Source organism: Heliconius melpomene, chromosome 15 (assembly GCF_056956725.1).
Source record: "Heliconius melpomene rosina isolate 202511_hmr_F chromosome 15, ASM5695672v1, whole genome shotgun sequence".
Classification (NCBI taxonomy): domain Eukaryota; kingdom Metazoa; phylum Arthropoda; class Insecta; order Lepidoptera; family Nymphalidae; genus Heliconius; species Heliconius melpomene.
Genome location: NC_140403.1, coordinates 4,665,793 through 4,685,153, shown reverse-complemented (window position 1 = coordinate 4,685,153; position 19,361 = coordinate 4,665,793). Strand labels below are relative to the sequence as shown.

The 19,361-nt window shown below is 30.9% G+C and overlaps 1 protein-coding gene across 8 annotated transcripts; it reads right to left on the bottom strand.

Annotated features, from left to right (window-relative positions):
• Positions 1-817: 817 nt before the first annotated feature.
• On the bottom strand, positions 818-19,051 carry LOC146531387 (ubiquitin carboxyl-terminal hydrolase 7-like). Of its 8 annotated transcripts, none has more exons than XM_085198189.1 (23): positions 18,722-19,051; positions 18,519-18,648; positions 16,432-16,553; positions 15,732-16,060; positions 15,391-15,554; positions 14,962-15,079; positions 14,538-14,679; positions 12,788-12,962; positions 12,184-12,376; positions 11,861-12,014; positions 11,230-11,366; positions 10,928-11,024; positions 10,478-10,714; positions 9,909-10,179; positions 9,393-9,484; positions 8,338-8,495; positions 7,887-7,994; positions 7,581-7,743; positions 7,149-7,270; positions 6,789-6,924; positions 6,502-6,660; positions 4,307-4,400; positions 818-3,616 (listed from the first exon to the last, which is right to left on the bottom strand). In XM_085198189.1, the coding sequence occupies exons 2-23, from the start codon at positions 18,595-18,597 to the stop codon at positions 3,501-3,503; spliced, it is 3,366 nt and encodes a 1,121-aa protein (XP_085054315.1). In that variant the 5' UTR covers positions 18,598-18,648; positions 18,722-19,051; the 3' UTR covers positions 818-3,500. The 8 variants fall into 8 exon arrangements, with proteins under 8 accessions (XP_085054315.1, XP_085054319.1, XP_085054316.1 ...); XM_085198193.1 differs by having other exon boundaries at positions 818-3,601; XM_085198190.1 differs by having other exon boundaries at positions 8,338-8,483.
• Between the last annotated feature and the right edge of the window lie 310 nt (positions 19,052-19,361).

Genomic DNA, 19,361 nt, shown 5'->3' with positions numbered 1-19,361 from the left:
TTGTACTAGATTTTGTTTAATCACCATTCATAAACTACTTCTTTTTTTCATTTAGGATTGTTTAAATTGATTTTCAGGTAGTTTTTCATGAAAATGTATTAATATAAAATAGTGGTGTGAATGTCATGTTTTCATGCAATTTTTTTCTGTTTCATGCTTTGTCCTGTTTATAGAAGAGTAAGCAGGGAGAAATCAGTTTTCAAGGGGAATTTAGTTTTTCATTTTCTGCTGAAATAAGAAACATTTTGTGGTGCAGTGATTTGCTGTAACTTACAATAGCAAATATTTTATTCATACATATAACATTTAGGGAATATAAGCTTTCCAATTAGAATTTAAGTATATTAGGTTTATATAAGCAAGCTCCAATAAATTATTACTAATGTATAACCACTCAAACCATACTTGGCCTTATAGTCTTCATACAACTCCTTGCACAATTTATGATGATACAAGTAGGTTTGAGACAATTTATGATTAGAATTCTTAATTTTCCACATTTGATTTTGTGTTTTTAGTTGGTGAATTCAATATAATAGGGATATTGTGTATTGTATTGTTGTTTTAGAGCTATTCATTTTACTTAAAAGAAACTATATATATTAATAAAAAAAGGGCATCTCATAAAAATTGAAAAATTTGCAAATGAAGTTATTTAATTATGTATCATTGAAGTTATGTATAATAATAAATTAAAAACAACAAATGTTCACCCAAAATCAACAAGTTTTATACAAGATAATTTATATATACTTATTAGTTAAATAAGAAATATTAATAAAAGACCAGTAGGGTGTATCTTAATAAACAAACCAAATTAAACAAATATAGGATTATATTCAGAGAAACATTTAAAATCCAACATGACAAACATTGGAACACTCCAACAGTTTACATACAAGCTGTACAAACTCACCTTTACATGGGGTTCTAGATGTAAGTAAAAGTTAAATCAACTAAGTCTATAATCCCATTTGCTCTACTTTATTATAACGGCATCGGCACATAATCTAAGCCACTATTTTAACTATACTTCTTTCGTATCTTCAAAACCTCAAACCCAGAAGGTTAATGAAGCGCAACTGTCGTCATTGTTAAATAACATTGAAACAAACAAGACGCACCATACAAGCCGCCTCTTATACAATGTGAATAAGTTACAAATGTAAAATAAATTTTAAAGGGTATAAATTAAATAAGTAAGTTTTTTACCACTCTCAAAACTCTTAAAAGATCTAAGGCATCTTTAAGATATTTTTTTTGTGTTAATAAATCTTATGTATAAAACGTTTTTTTTTTTCTTAATTTATTACATCATATATACATAACACCAGTATCATGTTAAGGTAATATTAGTCTGGCAGGTCTGGTCAGAAAATTAACAACACATTTGACAATTGGGATGACAAGATTTCCAGCCAAGCTATAACATTTAAGAAGCTGTCTACAGGTAATTTATAAGAAATCTTAAAATAATAATAATAAAATAATTTAATTAATTGTATTTAATATTTTATTTAAATAATTAAATATCAACGAATTTAACGAAGCTTGGTTATTCGGCAACCGTTACAACAGATTATTATGTTAAAAAAAAATTTATTTAATAAAAAAAACACCATAATTTAATTTTCCTAAAAATAGTATGTGTCACTATGTACACTGATTGAATAACCAGATATAAATAACACAATTAAAAGTGAAATCAATTTAGACATTATGTTGAGACGAAATATTTTTAATCAATTATATAAATCGTATTTTTTTTGCATTTTATAATTATTATGTATGAAGAACATATTTAATAATAGTTGTGATACTTAGTAAGCATTATAGTTTATTGCTATAAAATTTATTATTTTGTTATACAGTGTTGAGTCAGGCCAAGACACCTAGCGCAACATACAGGCACAATAGAACATGTATAAAATCCTTTTAAACATCAGTTAACTATAATAATACAACTAGTATCTAAATAATGTATTTTCTTTAAAAAAAAAAATAATTTTGCCGAATGACCAAATTGCCTATTATGAATATGCTTTACAGCAGTTGGGGCACAGCCTGATGAGATATTTAACTAAACCATCTAACCAACCAGTATGATGCTGAAATAATATTTAACAAGAAAACTATCACCATTTTAAACATTTTGTACTGGATTCTGGGATATATGTAAAATAAAGAGGTTTGATATTATTAATAATTTAGTTTAAGAAACTTTCTCCTATAAACATTATACTAAAATAATACAATAATTTTAAATAAGGACCCCAAAGAAATGAATGAAAATAAGTGTAACATTGATCTATTTTTTAACTATTATTATAGACAAATCAAATCGTTATTACATGTATATAATCTATGGCGCGGCTGGAGTTTTGAAAGCCACAAGTCATTATAAAAAATAAATGTCACAAAGAGCAATAACTATAAAAGGTTATAAATGATATCCACATAGTACTTTCATACTCATTCACCATCCACCCTCTTTATCTACTCAGTTTTTACTTTCCGAGTGAGTTACGTGTTTAATGTTCTGCAATTGTTTAACACGTTTATATGTATAAATTTAAGACATGCATTGATAAAGGTGATATGTTGCAAAATTTGATTTACTAAATTACTTATAGATTTCAAAATATAGTTTAAACATAAATTAAATTATTATGTTGTTTTGTTTGCGTTTTATTAAAAAAAGGAATATAATTCTATTTTGAATTTAGAATCAGAGTAAAATTATTACAAAGAAAATTTCTCAAGAAAATAGCTAAAATTGCGGGATTTATGATTTATTTTGTTCTCTTATAATATTAATTCTTGCATACAGCTGTGAGAATCTAAAAATGTGTTGTATTACCTTCATTCATGCATGTTTTCAATTATGTTTTAACAAAACTGCATATTCGTAGAAAAATATACTATTATCATCGCTACTGGACTTTACAATAATAACTTATATTTTGGTATATTATAATGCAATTTCTCGATTTTTTTTATTGGTAGGTATGAATATAATATAAACAAAATGGAGCAGTTTCGATTCTGTGAATGTATAAATGTAATAACAACTTTTTAAATAACACATTCTATATATAAAATGCAAATCTGTTTAGCTCAATCAAAATGCACCTTAAGTCTTTGAAAAAGCAATAGTATTTTGAATATAAAATTATTTTTATTCGAAATTGAATATTATTTAGAAGAAAGAATAGACGAGAAACACAAATAGTAATCATATTATGATTTTAGATTTGAACTATTTACATATTATTATCAAGAAACAAAGATAATGAATGAATGAAACATACACTCATAGAATGAACGAAAAAAACATGAGTCTTATACTCATCAAATATATACATATATAACATACAAGTATAACCTAGCAAGTACATTAAAAAAGGCATTATTATAGGCGAGTCCAGTAGCTTTGCATATAGTATGTGTGTATGGGGAGGCGGGTGCTATAAAGGGGGCGGCGGCGCAGGAACCTCGACTCAGTTGTATATCTTGATGGCTTTCTCCAGGTAGTTGACGCGCGAGCGCTTGGGCGTCTTGTTGATGTGCTCGAGCCCGAGCCAGGGCCGCCCCGTCGCGTCTGGAAGGGACAGATCTTTATTCAATTTTAGCACCATTCCCATTTGATGTGGAAACAATGCCACATATAATGGGTTTGTGAGTTAAACAGTGTAAATTCTGTTTTATATTTCAAATTCAAATTATTTAAGAATATGTATAGAAATTCGAATATAGACTTGCATCTCTTGGAATCTGTTTTAAGCATAGAATTCAGCTATGTTCAAATATTTATACATCTTTATGTATTCTTCTTCTATTCTTATCTCTTTTTAAGAATACATGAAGATCTTATAAATATTTTCTTATAAGATTTCTTAGAAATATTTTTTAGAAAATTCACTTAAAAATATTAAGATTCAAATTTAAATTCACATGTTCACATTTCAAATTCATTCAAATAAAATAAAAAAAATTATATATCGTTAACATTTACTTAATATTTTAAACAGTTTAATTAATACTTTATTAAAATAATAAGTCTCAGCAATAAATTATATTGTTATAAAAGGAATATGTTAGTTTTAAAAAGGTGAATTTGAATGAAAAGTATAAATTTGGAGTTATTAAATTATTGGATTACTTACTAAATTTGTTTCATTCTAATTCTTTGTGTATACAAATTCAATATCAACAAGCTTTATATAGAAACAATAAACATTTAACATAATAATAAATATATAATGGCATGGCATAGATGATATCTATAAAATTGTGTAACACTCACTTGTATTGCTATTTGGCCTGAAGTCAAATATATTAATTGTTGCCCCTTCACTTATATAGTTAGGTCTGCCATTTGTAACTATAGCAAAGTTGTACTGAAATAAAAATAAAGCTATTATTCTCCTGTCAGTAATGGTTCTTTATTATATACTACAAATATGGCCGTAGTCGGACGCCATCGTGGCTCAGCGGCAATTACGACGGTTACAAGTTCAAATCCCACTCAGAGAAATGAAGCGATGTTACGCGACGACGCACTATGGGAAATCGAGGTCTGTATCAGATCAAAAATCGACAACTTTTTTATTTGTTAAGATAAACAATTGAATTTTTGCACAGGCATAGAGTATGAAATAGTGCGTTAGGTGACGTTCAGATATTATACTTTTGTTGGAGAATATATATATAAAAAAATTATGAAAAGAAAAGTTTTCAGTAAATAATAGTAAAAATTAAAGGAATAATAGTAAAAATGTATTATTAAATTAGTTTATTATTAATCTCGACTGCTAAAGAAGAGTTGTTGTTTTTCGCGCGTATTTTGTATGTATGTATGTACGTATGTATGTATGCAATATTCTTTATTACCTTGTATCTCCAGAACCGCTGAACGGATTTACATAATTGAGGCATCGTTATATTCACTTTAGCAGCCCAAGTGTTCTTAGATAGGTGACGTTAAAAAATAATAATCATGGCGGCTGTGGGAGGCCATAGGACTTAGTGAAAAAAAAATTTTTGGTCTCGAATACCACAATATGGGTATCAAATTCAAGAGCTCAATATGAGGATTTCAAAAAGGTATATCATGATTATCATTACCATAATGACTCCTAACAAAAATTTGAAAAATAAAAAAATATTTATTAAAAAACAAACACCCCGACTGCATAAATCTGAAAAGAAATTAACAAGTCCAATAGTTTATTAGGATGAACAGTCGGGACCTATAAGTAATTTTTCAATCAATAAAATCTTTACCAGGAACCTCAAATAATTTAAAGAGGTGCTAATTCTTCTCCTATTGAACGTAAACCCTGCACCTTCAATGTATGGGAGTAATAATTCACACTTGGAACACTAAAAGTATTCGTCAATTTGAAATTTAGTGAAAACACCTAATAATCAAACGTCTGTTAGTAATTTTATTACTAATTTGTAATAGTTTTTTAAATTAATTCACTTTTCATATAATTTCATAAATGAGGGTAGTGTGAATAAATGATTGTGCAAAATGTGTGCAAAATGAAGATAAAACGTCCTTTTATCAATAAATAACAATAATTTTATGGAAATTTACCGCAATCTGATCAATTAAATAGTAAAACATTAGAAATTACAATAGATAGAGTTTTCGTGTCCCCTGACTTGTATCGGAGTTTTCGTGATAACTTCTCAGTCTGCAGGTCTCTGCAGCTGATTTTTGGTAAATCTTATTTATGAATATGTGGACTATAAAACAATATCAAATATAACGCGTCGGGAGACATCGGTAACTGTTAAAAGTCTCGATGAACTTTAAATACGTACCTTTTTTCTCTTCACTTATTGTTAATATTTTTTATAAAAATATAGTCACGATATCCACAATATAATATATTTTTTAAAATCTACATACTATGGGCTCTTCAAAAATATATAACACTTTATACCTACTTGCTCATTTTTTTAAGGAAATTATGTTTAAAGTATCAAAGTGAACAACCTGAAATAGACGTTCTCACGAATGACAATTTTTCACGATGAATAAATATATATTCCAAATGTAATTCACGAAAAAATAATTCATAATATTAAAGTTCTACTCTTATACTATTAATTTAAAAAAAAATAATGCAGCAGGGACTACTTTGAAAAAATGACTTTTGATCTGCCGTTGTTCTACCATTGTCCATAGTGCGACGCCACGCTTTCAGTTCCGCCAATCTATATGCTGGGTATAGCAAGAAATCGAAGTATTCTAGACAAATGATCGAAAGGGAAAAATCGAAATACTTTTATTGCTGTTTTGAACTATGTATTAAAAAAAGTAGTTTTCGATTACGTACATACACGTTAAAAAACTAAGTCATTAAAACTTTTTAATGGTTTAAAAAAGCGATAAAGAAGATAAGTGAGTTTTCGCTTTCGATGCTTTAGGAACCGTCGAAATATGTCAAATTCGTCAAAGAATTGTATAGAATTATTGTAGCTTACCTTTTCCCATTCTTTATCGGGTATGTCCAGTTTCTTCTGCAAGCGGTCCTTGAAGGCTTGGAAGGGTTCGTGGTGTTTAACACGCGCGAAGAACGGGATGCCAAACGTAGAGTACACTTGTTTGTGGAAATGCGCACATGGTACCAACATCTCATCCTCCTGCAAAATATGCAATCATATAACTTTTTTACCTATCAATTATTATAAAAGTGGGCCATATATTAATTATTATAAAATTACCTATTAATTAAAAAAAATAAAATAGGCTACAAATTTCTATAACTTGCCTGTAAATTTACTTCATCCCTAGGTATTTCTTCTATTCTGTATAGTCGTGGAGGTGATATGGTAACCTGGTCGAGCGTTAACTCTGGGTCGGGTCCTTGTAATACTTTGTGACACGAAAGCTCAACAATACGTAATCTGAAACATGTACATATGATAGCCATATAGATGGAGTAGGTAAAAACTATTCATCTAATTGAGTATGATAAAACAATTGTGCGCGCCGCGTGTTTTTCCCTCCATACCAGAGCAAAGAAATTAAATATTAAACATTTCATTTCTTTATATTCTAGCACAAGATTGTCCCTGCCCATCTATAACATGTAAAAATGAATAAATATACAAGAAATATATATTATTACCTGCCAGAACCTTCAGGGGACAATTCAACAACCTTTGCAGCTTCTTCCAAGATATCGGCTACTTTCCCGCCTTTGTTAGGATATAAAATTAATTCTTTATCTTCTTTATAATTTGGGCCAACCTATGAAGCAATTACAAAATTACTTTAGGAAATTGAGTATATGTATTAAAATCATGGATTCTTTTATTGTATACTTATATTATGTTCATTGAACAACTTAAACATTTGACTTCGAGCGCAGTGGGATAATAGTGGGTTCGATTACCACTTCAGGCAATAAATTAATTTCATTTCCTCTCCTGATAAGAAGACAGCGCAGTTGTTTCCAGAAATAACATTAAATTCTCTCTGAGTACTCTGCTACATACGGGATACAGTGTGAAACTAAAAAAAAATACCTTAATTCCCTTTATACAAAAATATATCTTACCCATAAGCATTTAAACTGTTTTTTGTTGTCTAATTCATTAACTTTAATAGATAAAATCTGGTAAAACAATTTTTTAGGGCACTTTGGTTTACAGTACACTAACAAATCCTTAAGTATTCCATCATAAGAGTATCTGAGCGGCGGTCCGGGAGTGTCTTTGTAACTGAAAATGAAATTAGACAATGTCAGTCAAGTATGTAAATAAAATTATATTTGACTAGGCAGTAAATAGGAAATTACATATATTTTAAAAAAATATATAAAAAATTAATTCTAAATTAATTCAATAAAATAAAGATTTCTTACTTTTGACATTTGAAAAATTGTATTAAAAATGGGTCTACATTGAGTCTTTGCCCAACAGCACGAGACATTTGATCATAACGCATTTGCATCGACAACTCCATTGTAAATCTGTAAAGAAACGAATTAAGTATTAAGCACGATTATTTTTATTGTGTGACTGTAAACACAATAGGTTGTAGATTCGATTTGCACTCGAAGAAATGAAATATTTAATATTTTCATTTCTTCGCTGCAGAGACAAGGCAAAGCGCGGCGTTGAGTTCCGCTACTCTCTACGCGAATATAACGAGACTAGCGTAGTAATGTGTTTGAAAGTTTATAGAAGTTTGTGGAATTTCATTCGGTAAGAAATTGATCAAACTTATGACATAATCGTAAAATCAAATCTGCGCATGTGCAGCTAACTTTACGACGGCCACGACTCTTCAACGATACTGCATATTGTACATACCCGTTATCATTAGGCAGGGTCTTGTCAACGAACTGGACCTCGACCTTATAGAAGATGTACTTGAAGTAGTCCTGGCAGGTGGGCAGCTCCAGCTCCTCATGGCGGTTGTCGGCGCGCTCGAACACGATGATGTCGCCGTCCATCAGCTCGTCCAATACCTGGCCGCGTGCACACGACTCAACCCGAGGGGCGGACGGTGCGTGTGTGTGAGTGCATACACATACACATACACACACAACACAAGCACACGTCACCCCTCTTCCGATATTTTTTTATTCATAATATAAATTTCACGCTGTATCGCCGCGCACATAGCAGGGTACGCTTAGGGAACCTAGTGTTAAAACAATCGTCCCACTTTCCGCCGAATTCTGGAGGCATTGCGTGTTGAGTGGTGGAATTTAACGCCGCGCTGTTGCCTCGGCACCAGAGAGAAGAAATGAAAATATAAATGTAAATAAATATTTCACTTAGTCGAGTGGGGATCCAACCCACAACCAGTCGTATTTGCTATCACCTGCGCCACGGCTGGCCTCTGACTGATTTGGACATTGACATTTTGACTTGATATATATTTATTTGCTGTATCAGAAAAATTATAATACATTTGATTTATATTGTGGTAGTAGATTTTGTTTATATATACTGGTTATAATACTGAATTAAAACAATATTATTTATAAATAACATAATAAAATAAATATGAACATAAACAATTCGAAAAATATTCATAATATAAAACATACTAATCAGCATACCTGAGCCGTCAAGTTTGGTTAGCTAAAAACTAACAACAATTTATACATGTAGCCAATACAAAATCAATGTTATGTTACTAAACATAGCATTAGCATCTGCTTTGGCATATTGATATATATAAATAAATACATTAATAATTAAAGAGAAACCAATTTTAAAATATAAATAAAGATATTTTTGTTTAAAAATATGTAATTAAGGAAAAAAATGTTGAATTACTTTCAATAGGATAGTAAAATGTACTATACACTTAAAACTATGTAAAGAGGTTTCAGCATAAAACTGATAAATAATACCTTTTCAAGTGGATCATTGTAGTTGTTGATTTTCTCCACAAAATCTGGTTTTATTTCTTCATACAGAACGAGTGGAGTGTCGGGAGGGAAACCTAAGCAAAAAATTATTTTTAAATCACTATCAAAATTAAAAGCCGTAAATGAAAGTTATCTATAGGAATTTTATGGATCTCCGTAAACAATATTATCGGATATTCCAAATAAAAATTATCCATCACCCTAATAATAAAATCGATCCGACATAAGCCATATAAGCTTTATGATGATTTTGGATATCACTAGTCTAAATCGATACCTTAATTCGCATACCACCTAACAAACCAAATAACTTAAAAACTAAGTAGGTCGATAATATGTTTTTATAAATAAGTGGTCTGTAAAAAATAACATAATATTTTCGGCGACTCTTGTAAAGTTCATGCATATGGAGTGTACTTTAGCAAATTTAAGGTTAGAAATAAAACATGTTATGACATGTTTTCGTTTTGCTTGATCGAATTATTAAAATAAACATACCGGCGCGCTTATTCAATATGGGTATAAGGTCTGCCGGCTTGCTGGCTATGGGCAGGTAGTGATGTCCACAATAATGTATACGTTTCTGTTTTGGGTCGTAGAATTTAAAGAAAAGAACTACGTCATTGTCTTTGTCAAAGGGCGGTAGAGCACTAAAACCGGAGTCCGCAGGTAGCATTTCCAGAAAGATGTTCCATGGATTCATGTTCTCCGATATATCCGCTATAGTCTTGTTCTGCTCGTTCAGGTCCAAGCAAGTTGGTCTGCATGTCTGCTTAACATGAAATATATATTGTTAATAATGTGAAAATGAAAAAAAAAAATCATAGAAGCACTATTTATATAATTTTTCTACCATACTTAAAAGCAAATTATACCATTCCAGTATCAAAATCTTAATTAAAACTGATATCAATTCACAATTTACAACTACGAAAAAAAAGAATAGAAAAGTATTAAATATACCAATTAATCCATTTGGAAATCAAAAATAATCAACCATAAGCTTTAAAGAACAAATGAAGACGTGAAATTTACAAAGAAAACATAATAAACTATGAACAAAATACCTGATTCGAACGCGCACTAAACGGCCACGGCCTCAAATGCTTCAACGGATACCGAAAGTTCTCAGCCAGCATATCCATGAGCTCGGAGACGGTCGCCTGCTTGCGCACGCGGAACACGCGGTAGTGGGCGCGCTCGGGGTCGTAGAGGTCGTTGCCCTGGTGGCCGTCGAACGCCTCTTCAAGGACGACGTTCACGTTCATGTAAAGGTGGGCCTCGTTTCGCTCTTTGCGGCGTATCTGTTTCAAATTTAAATGATAAATACGTAAAAGAAAAGATGAGAATGCAGTACCTTCTGTCTATATCATTATATGCGGACAAAAGCGTAATGCTAAAAAATAATAATCAATTGCTAGAAAGAACACAAAATACATTCTTATCAAACTACGTCAAAATTTTTATATGCATGTAACTATTTATAGATGTTATAAGCATCTCTGCAGAATTCATACCGTTTCAATTCTTTTCTCCTCTGCAAGACGTTCACTGAGCTCTGTTGGTATATCGGCCTGAGTTACTTCTTGTAATACCGTTTTCAATTGTGAATCACTGTAAAAATTAAATCGAAGTCATTAGTTATTGTGTCATATATATTCATGACTTGAGATACAAAAATATTTTTTTTATTAAAACCAATAATATGAAATTTGTCATGTTAACTATCAGTTAAAAACACACATTAGATCTTATAAAAAAAATATTTTTGTTTATCCAATTCGAATTCGATTCTCTAAACCCATTAAAACAATATTACCGTATATACACAAGCATATAAGCGTTGGTGCAATGGCGGACGGTCAGCGCCATGTCCTCGTCGTGGCCGCCATAGTTGTACTCTATGGCCTCCTGTTTCGTGCAACGCGACACCACGTCGTCGTCAAATTTGCACCACTGTAAAAATTAAGGTAAATACACATAATTTTGTTGAGAAAAACACAGCGTCGACAGCATATGCGACAGTTGTGGGTTCGATTCCCTCTCGGGTAATGAATCATTGACTACAACGGGCACCGCGCCCGTTATAGTCAATAATTCATTCGTAATTAAATAATTCATCCGCCAGTTCCGCCACTCAAGACGTTTCGAAAATTGAGCGGCGTGTGGAAAAGAGAGTAGTCTTAAAACTAAGTTCCCCTTGCTTACCCTGATATACTATAATATACAGGATACAGGATACAGCATGAAGCTGGAATAGGAATGATCAAGCTTATATTTACAATACAATTTTTATTTTTATTATTTTTTATTTAATTGAACTTATTAAGTATAAGTAGTGACTTAACAAGTCACTATAACATTTTTATGTACTATCTTTTTTTAACAACATATATAAACTAGCATTACATTACTTGAATAAATATACTGAATTCTTTTCATTCAAATACCTTTCCATCTCCCTTAGGATTTATAAATACAACATAATGGCCTCCGTGGTTGTCTCCAGAGTGTACCAGAACAGCATGAAGAGTATAGTCTGCGGGTGTCTCTGGCTTCTCTTGAAGATAGGCATCTAAGTTGATGTGCTCGTAGAATTCAAATCTATTGCGAAATACAATATAAAAAATAAATAGAAGTCGTGCCGCAGCAATGAAACGCGACAGTTGTGGGTTCGATTACCACTTAGGTAATATGACAAAGCGCGGCGTTAAGTTCAACCTACAAACAACAATATTCATCAATATCACATTAAAAAAATAAACAAACTAACCTGTCGTTAAACTTCACCGAGTTATCAGTGATTGGGTCGTATTGGAAACGCATCAAATGTAAATGCAGTACGGGCGGGAAAGATGCGAATATGACTCCCTTCTCGGCCTCTTGGAGGCCGTGCTCGCCCGCGTCGTACTTGTTCTCGCCGTCGAGGGTCTCCGTACTTATGTAATCTTTGAACGATTCGTCAACTGGAATTATTTAAAAAATGCTAGACAACATTTTCTCAAAAATACTAAAGAAATGTATTTAGTACTTTTTGTTTTAATGTTAAGAAAAATTTGAGGCCCACCCCTCATACACGATATCTCGAAAAAAATTGGCGGAAATTGTGAAATCCTTTGCTTACCATGCCAGCATGTAGCCAGGCATTCCCCATTTTCCGACAAATTCTGATTTCATTGCGTGTGGAGTGGCGGAACTCAACGCCGCGCTTTGCTTCGACTGCAGAGTGAAGAAACGGAAACATAGATTTAAAGAAATATTTCATTTCCTTGAGTAAGGATCAAACCCACAACCAGTTGCGTTTACAGTATCACATTTGTACTCTTGGTTTGGCCACAACTGTCTTTAGGTAAAAGTTTGATTATACATTTACTTACTGTTTTTCTTTCCTTTTATGTTCAGTTGAATATCATAGAAAGTTTCAACTCTTGTACTGGATACATTAACATTCTTACATTTGATATATGACGTCATTTTCCCTTCGAACAGACGCGGCACGGTGCCCTCTACGCATGTACCCTTCATTTTGCTTTCTAGTTTATCCAATAATACCTAAATATAATAAAAATGTCAATAAGAATATATTTTATACTTTCACGTTGCATGCTGCTTAGGCTGTGGGAAACTAGTGACAAAACATTCCTTGCATAGAGGAACTCAACAATGCAATTTAATTACTAAATTGAAAATGAGAAAACGATATGATTCATCCCCTTAAGTGGGAATTGATCCCACAATCATCGCACTAACATCCAAACACCATTCTGCTGTGCATTAATTCTTTAATACAATTATGATATTTTTTTAAAATATTATTAAACATTGAAGAAAACATGTAGTTTTCTTATAGCAATAAATAATGATGATTAAGAAATATTTCCAATAAACACAATAGAATGAACATTAAACATTGAACTTGTATCGCAGTGTTCAGTTAAGCACTCTGTTGATTCAATGCCTTGAATTTTCGTCGGAAATGGGCAATGGAGTGTCTTAACATTAGGTAACATAGGTTTGAAGCAAAAAAACAAGATAAACTTGTAAATATATACAGACTAGCGGACGCGCGCAGCTTCGCTTGCGTATTTAGGGGTGAATTCTAATAAACCACGAAACATGTGTTCAATAAAATATTTTTAAGAGTCTAAATTTCAAATTTTATAAAAATAGGTGGCGATTTAAAGATTTTTCCATACAAACTTTCAACTCCTTATTTGCACCCTTAGAGGGTGAATTCTAGAAAAGCATGAAACACATGTTCAATTAAATATTTATAGAGTCTATATTTAAAATTTTATAATAATCGGTGGCGTTTTAAAGATTTTTCCATACAAACTTTCAACCCCTTATTTGCGCCCTTAGGGGGAGAATTTTAGAAAACGATGAAACACGTGTTCAATTAAATACTTTTAAAAATCTAAATTACAAATTTTATAAAAATCGGTGCTGATTTAAATTTTTTTCCATACAAACTTTCAACCCCTATCTCACCCCTTTAGGGTTAAAATATTTCAAAATCCCTTCTTAGTGGATGTCCAGATTACGAAAGTAAACATCTGTCCAAATTTCAAGTTTCTACCATCAGCGGTTACGGCTGTGCGTGCGTCTTACCTCAGTCAGTGAGCACAAGTCCTTTTATATATATAGATTATCTTATCAGACATACAAATTGGCTTAATGCAACTTTTCACATTTTGTATGTATACATATTTGTAGTTTTTTATTTTCTTATTGCTGTTTAATTCTTGTATATTTATGACCTTGTTATTTTTATATGAAAATTACTTCATTTAGAAAAAAGTCAGAAACATGTATTTATCTATACACAAACAAAAATGGAAGTCTATCTGTATCTATTTAAAATTGAGTTGAAAGGACTAACAAGTTATTTATAAAATCTGGGCTAATCTCCGGAACCACTGAACCAATTTTTATTGGACTTTCACTGGAAGATAGATAATCGCAAGATCAGTATTTACGCGAGAAAAAACACGTTTACTGTGCACAAGCACCAACTATTATGATAGATATGAAACAACTCAATATTTTATAATCATATAGTTCAAGCGTTCTATATAAAACAGTATTTATTTTTTTATACACACACAAAAAATAAATTGAATATACCCTTAAAAATTCTTGAACATCATGTTGCATGAATGAGTCTAGTGTCTCCCATCCAAAACTTTTGGTTAACTTCTTTGTACCCACAGGTTTATCAGAAAATTGCAATTCATAGAACACTCGTTGGAGGGCTAAGGCCACAGATCTGAAAACAAATAAAAAAACTGATAATCATATAACTTTAATAAGGCCATTGTGGTGCAGAGGCAAAATCGTGCGACTATAAAAGCGACGGTCATTGGTCCGATTTCCACTTGGTGGAATGAAGTATTTGTTAGTGGAATATGGGGGTAAGGCTTGAAACTTTTTTTTTTCCTCTGAGTTCATCTGCGATCAGTCCTAAACTATAAGCAGATCTGTTCATTTCAGTAAAGGCTTGAAACTAAGAAAAAAAACATGTGTATATAATTATTTTATTAGAACTCACCTAGTGCTATCATCTGACTCTGTCGGCATTTTATACACAGCCTTCCTTAATTGATTTGTAAAATATAAGGTTTGTAACAAAGAGTTCATGTAACAAGTTGCTCCTTGGTTTTTCAAACCTGTCAATATTTTTTAAAAATTAAAAATTAAATCAGCTTCACACTGTATCCACTATATCTTTTAGAAGGGTAAACAGAGGGACACTTTGTCCCCCACTTTCTACCGAATTCAATATTTTTTAATATTCAATAAATCGAGTATAAAAATATAATTTTATTGAAAATATATTCTTATATTTTTATCTTAACATTACATTTGAAATTAGATCAGATTGAAAATTTGAATGAACTTTAATCAAGATTAACTTTTCATGCTCTAAAGAAAAGAGAAGCTTTCAATTATAAGGGAATAAAATTAAATATTTTCTTACCAACATAACCAGTGTGTTTCTTTGAATCCCACGAGACACCATGGGGAGCCTCGGCAGTGACATGCACTTCAAGAGTAATTGAATCCTCCTTAATGTATCCCTTTTCTGGATCTAACACATCATTCCAGGACATAAAGTGAGAGAAACCCCAATCATTCTCCTTGCTGTAAATAATTATGTAATTGGCTAATTATGTTTTAAATTTAGAGTGTTTTACACTCTAAATTTAAAATATACATACATAGTATAAGGATTATAAAAATATAAAACACTGGAAATATTTAATAAAAAACGACGAAACTTTATAGTGATAATATAGTTAATTAAATTTGTATACAAACCTATAGAATAAATGTTGAATCTTTCTATAAAAAGGTTCAGTTTCTGGTTTGTGAGAGATAAGTCTGAGTTCAGCCATGGCATAGCACGACCATGACGAGGATTCGCTTTCACCATTACATTGGAGGAAAAATCCTAGCGATTTCTGTTGTTGACGATCAGGGGAAGGCGCTTGTCTGGGCATCACCATTATTTTCCAAGGCAGGTTACGGACGTAACATGGAGGTGACAGCACAGAATCTTTGAGATTTCTGAAGTTAGGCACTGAGAAGCGAAACGTTGCTTCCGACCTTGCTTCATCATCTTCCATCTCTGCGTCTAAGCATGCCAGCTGTTTAAAAACAAATTTTAAAATTACAATATTAAAATAATACACACGTAAATATATATGTATATAGATATATATTTTAGCTTCACCCCTTATCCCACATATAGAAGATTGAGGGAATGTTGTTCTAAGTCACTCCATTCCCATTAATACACTTCCATTTGAAATCTTGCCCCTGACATCTTGAGGGTATGTTGAGTGTCGTTCGAGTGACAAAACGCCGCGCCTTGTCTCATTACAAAAGTGAGGAAATATAAATATTGAATATTTCACTTCTTTGTGTGAATTGAATCCATAACCTGTTGGATTTACAGTCACAGGCTATAAAGGTATATACATTTAAATAAACTAATTTTAAATTTTAATAAGCTTACAGCCATGTCTGTCGATGAGGTTTCCTGGTTTTTCATCACATCTGTCATAACTACTCCACCATTAGGTCCCTTCATTAAAACTTCAGTCCAAATTTTATCGGTTGCAGTAGCTACAGTTTCAACTGAAACAATTTTTGCCTCCATATTATTTCATATTAAAATTTGTCATAACTGTTTCAATATTTAATTTTTGACATTAATGACAATAAAGTGCACAAATATTACTAATTTTAAAGTTGCTTGTAGTCGTTTTTTTAATAATTTTTGAAAGCAATCAATATTTTACATGACAGCTGAATTGAAATTGACAAATGTTTTTAAATTTACCTTTTTATTGCACAAAATAGTTGCTTGAATATGAAGTCATGAAAATAATAATGAAATTAAAATATTTTATTTGTGTACTTTACCTTTGTTCAACAAAATTTAAAAAATTACGAAAATTTTTTTAAAATAAATTATTACAAATCCTAAAACCTACATACATAATGATTTATATATACTATAAGATATATGTTTATTTATTTAATTGTTTTAAACAATTATCCAGAATAATAATTTATACATTGTATTAACTTGATTGATCTGAGCGAGATACAAACTTTCTTTTATACTGTATTGTTTATGATTTAATTAGCTCCAAGTATGAAATGCTAAGATGGTCTTACTTGATTAAAATAGAATTTACAATTGGGAACAATACTTATGTTTTCAATTGAATAAAGGACAATGAATTAAATCTTTTTTCCTTTCTCAAATAACTTTCTTTAAAACAAGCTATGTAATTATAGCATATTGATTTTTAAATTATTGTCAACATATTTTTTAATAATAATTACATATTTATTTCTAATTTAATTAATATGTGGTTAGCTATACTACTGAATATAACATTAGGGATGTGAAACTTCACCTCATTTGTATTACTGTTGTAAGCACATATAAATAGTATGTAGCCATAATATTATTCAAAGGTTTCCTTTTGCAAGGTTTTAAATTAAAAATCTTAATGTTATACACATTAAGATTTTGTCAGGTTAAATATCAATACATTAATAATTTGTAAGGTATCCCTGTTTTCTTATAAAGTATTTATTACACAATAAAAATGATCTACTGGACTGTAATGTAATATGTAGAAATCAATCTTTTGTTATATATTAAAATGAATTTAAATATTATAAAGAATTTAATATTCAAAGGTTCAGAAATGAATCTAATTCTTTATCAATATAAAGATACATTTTCTTTTAAACAACACAACATTTTGGTTGGTACCTTTTGTGTTTTGCCGTAGACATTTATTTTTTATCTTTCATTATCTACTCAAGTTGGTATCAAATAATAAAAAGAAATATATTTTTAAGGTAAAATTTTATTTAAAATAAATATATATTTATTGTATAAAAGTAAATAATACTCTTTGGATTAAGAAATATGTTCTTTAAGAGCTATTTAAATTAATAACTTGGACAAATCTGCTAGTAACAAATAAAAAAAGTAAATAAGAATTCAATTTTAATATTTTTTCATAACTTTTAAAAGAAATACAAGAAATAAAAAAATTACATGATGTAAACACTTTACAAACATGTTCAACACAATGCATGTTCTGAAAGCATATTTAATGAAGCATACTATCACTATGTAACAAGTATGGTGATGTATATTAACATTTCAAACATAGATTAACAAAGATTTTTTATTTCACTTCTTCAAGTATAAATAGTAGTCACTTTTGAATATATAACAACATACTAAAACAAAGCAATCTAATTTTAGAACTTTACAACTTGCACTTTTATGGCAAACATGTAATAATAAACTTGAATAAACTCAATACTACATTAACAGATTAAGTTATAATTACAATAGCATTAAACAAAAAATAGATAACAAAGACAATAAAAGTTTTAGGTTAAGTTAGGTAAAAAGCAATAAAGTGTATGTTTAGGAAATGTACATCTGATGTCTGTCACTATATCATAATAAGTCAATTAAGAGTAATGACATGTCAGATTTCAACTATAGTTGTAATCTGCAAAGGAGGAAAAGTATGGATGACGAAAAGAGATATTAGAACAAACCTTCTTGGGTTTCCATTTCCTCTACTTGGTTCACATTTGGGTCTTGCTGCTGCCTGTCAGGGGCAGGCGTATGATTCATGTTAGCCGGGCGCGCCACCGGGGACTGTCGCCCACAACTTTTTGATATTTCCTGAACAAATTGCTAGTTTTAGCAAACGATTACTTGCACAACTTTTGACATCCGACTGTCGCACTTCACCTACCTTTAACGCCAGGGGATTACTCCCTTTAGGCTTACTAAATATTCGTTGAACAAATTTCAACGGACCTTTCTCATCGACATGAGAACCCAGCGCACCCGGGCTTTTACTTTTCTTTGAGGATAAGTTGTTAATTTTCAAAGAGTGTTTACTAGCGGCGCGGCCGATGTCTGCAAATTTCAACACAAGGGTTCGACAGTAGTGTACGTTAATAGCACATTCCTAATCTTATAATCATGGCCAAATTTCGTTAACAATGTAATATTTTAGCGAAATACAAAAGCTCACTATCGTATCCGACTTATACAATATTTTCGGAAAAATAAACAAAATGGTGGATGTCTAATTTAATTTCAGGCTTCGAATGTATGGCCCGGTTTGATCGACGAATGCACCATTTTATCATTCTCTCACATTCACTGTAGTGATGTGCTACACTAATACACGGTTAACGCTTATACCGATTTTGTCTATACAAAAAGTAATCCGTAATTAATTTTGTTATAGGACACATTGCAATTAAAAGTATTTTAATTTATATCTATTGATACAATTTTATAATGTTATGCTACTATACACAGTAGTCTAATCTATACTTGTAATAAAATAGATGATGGAATGGAAGATGGTCGGTGTCTGTACT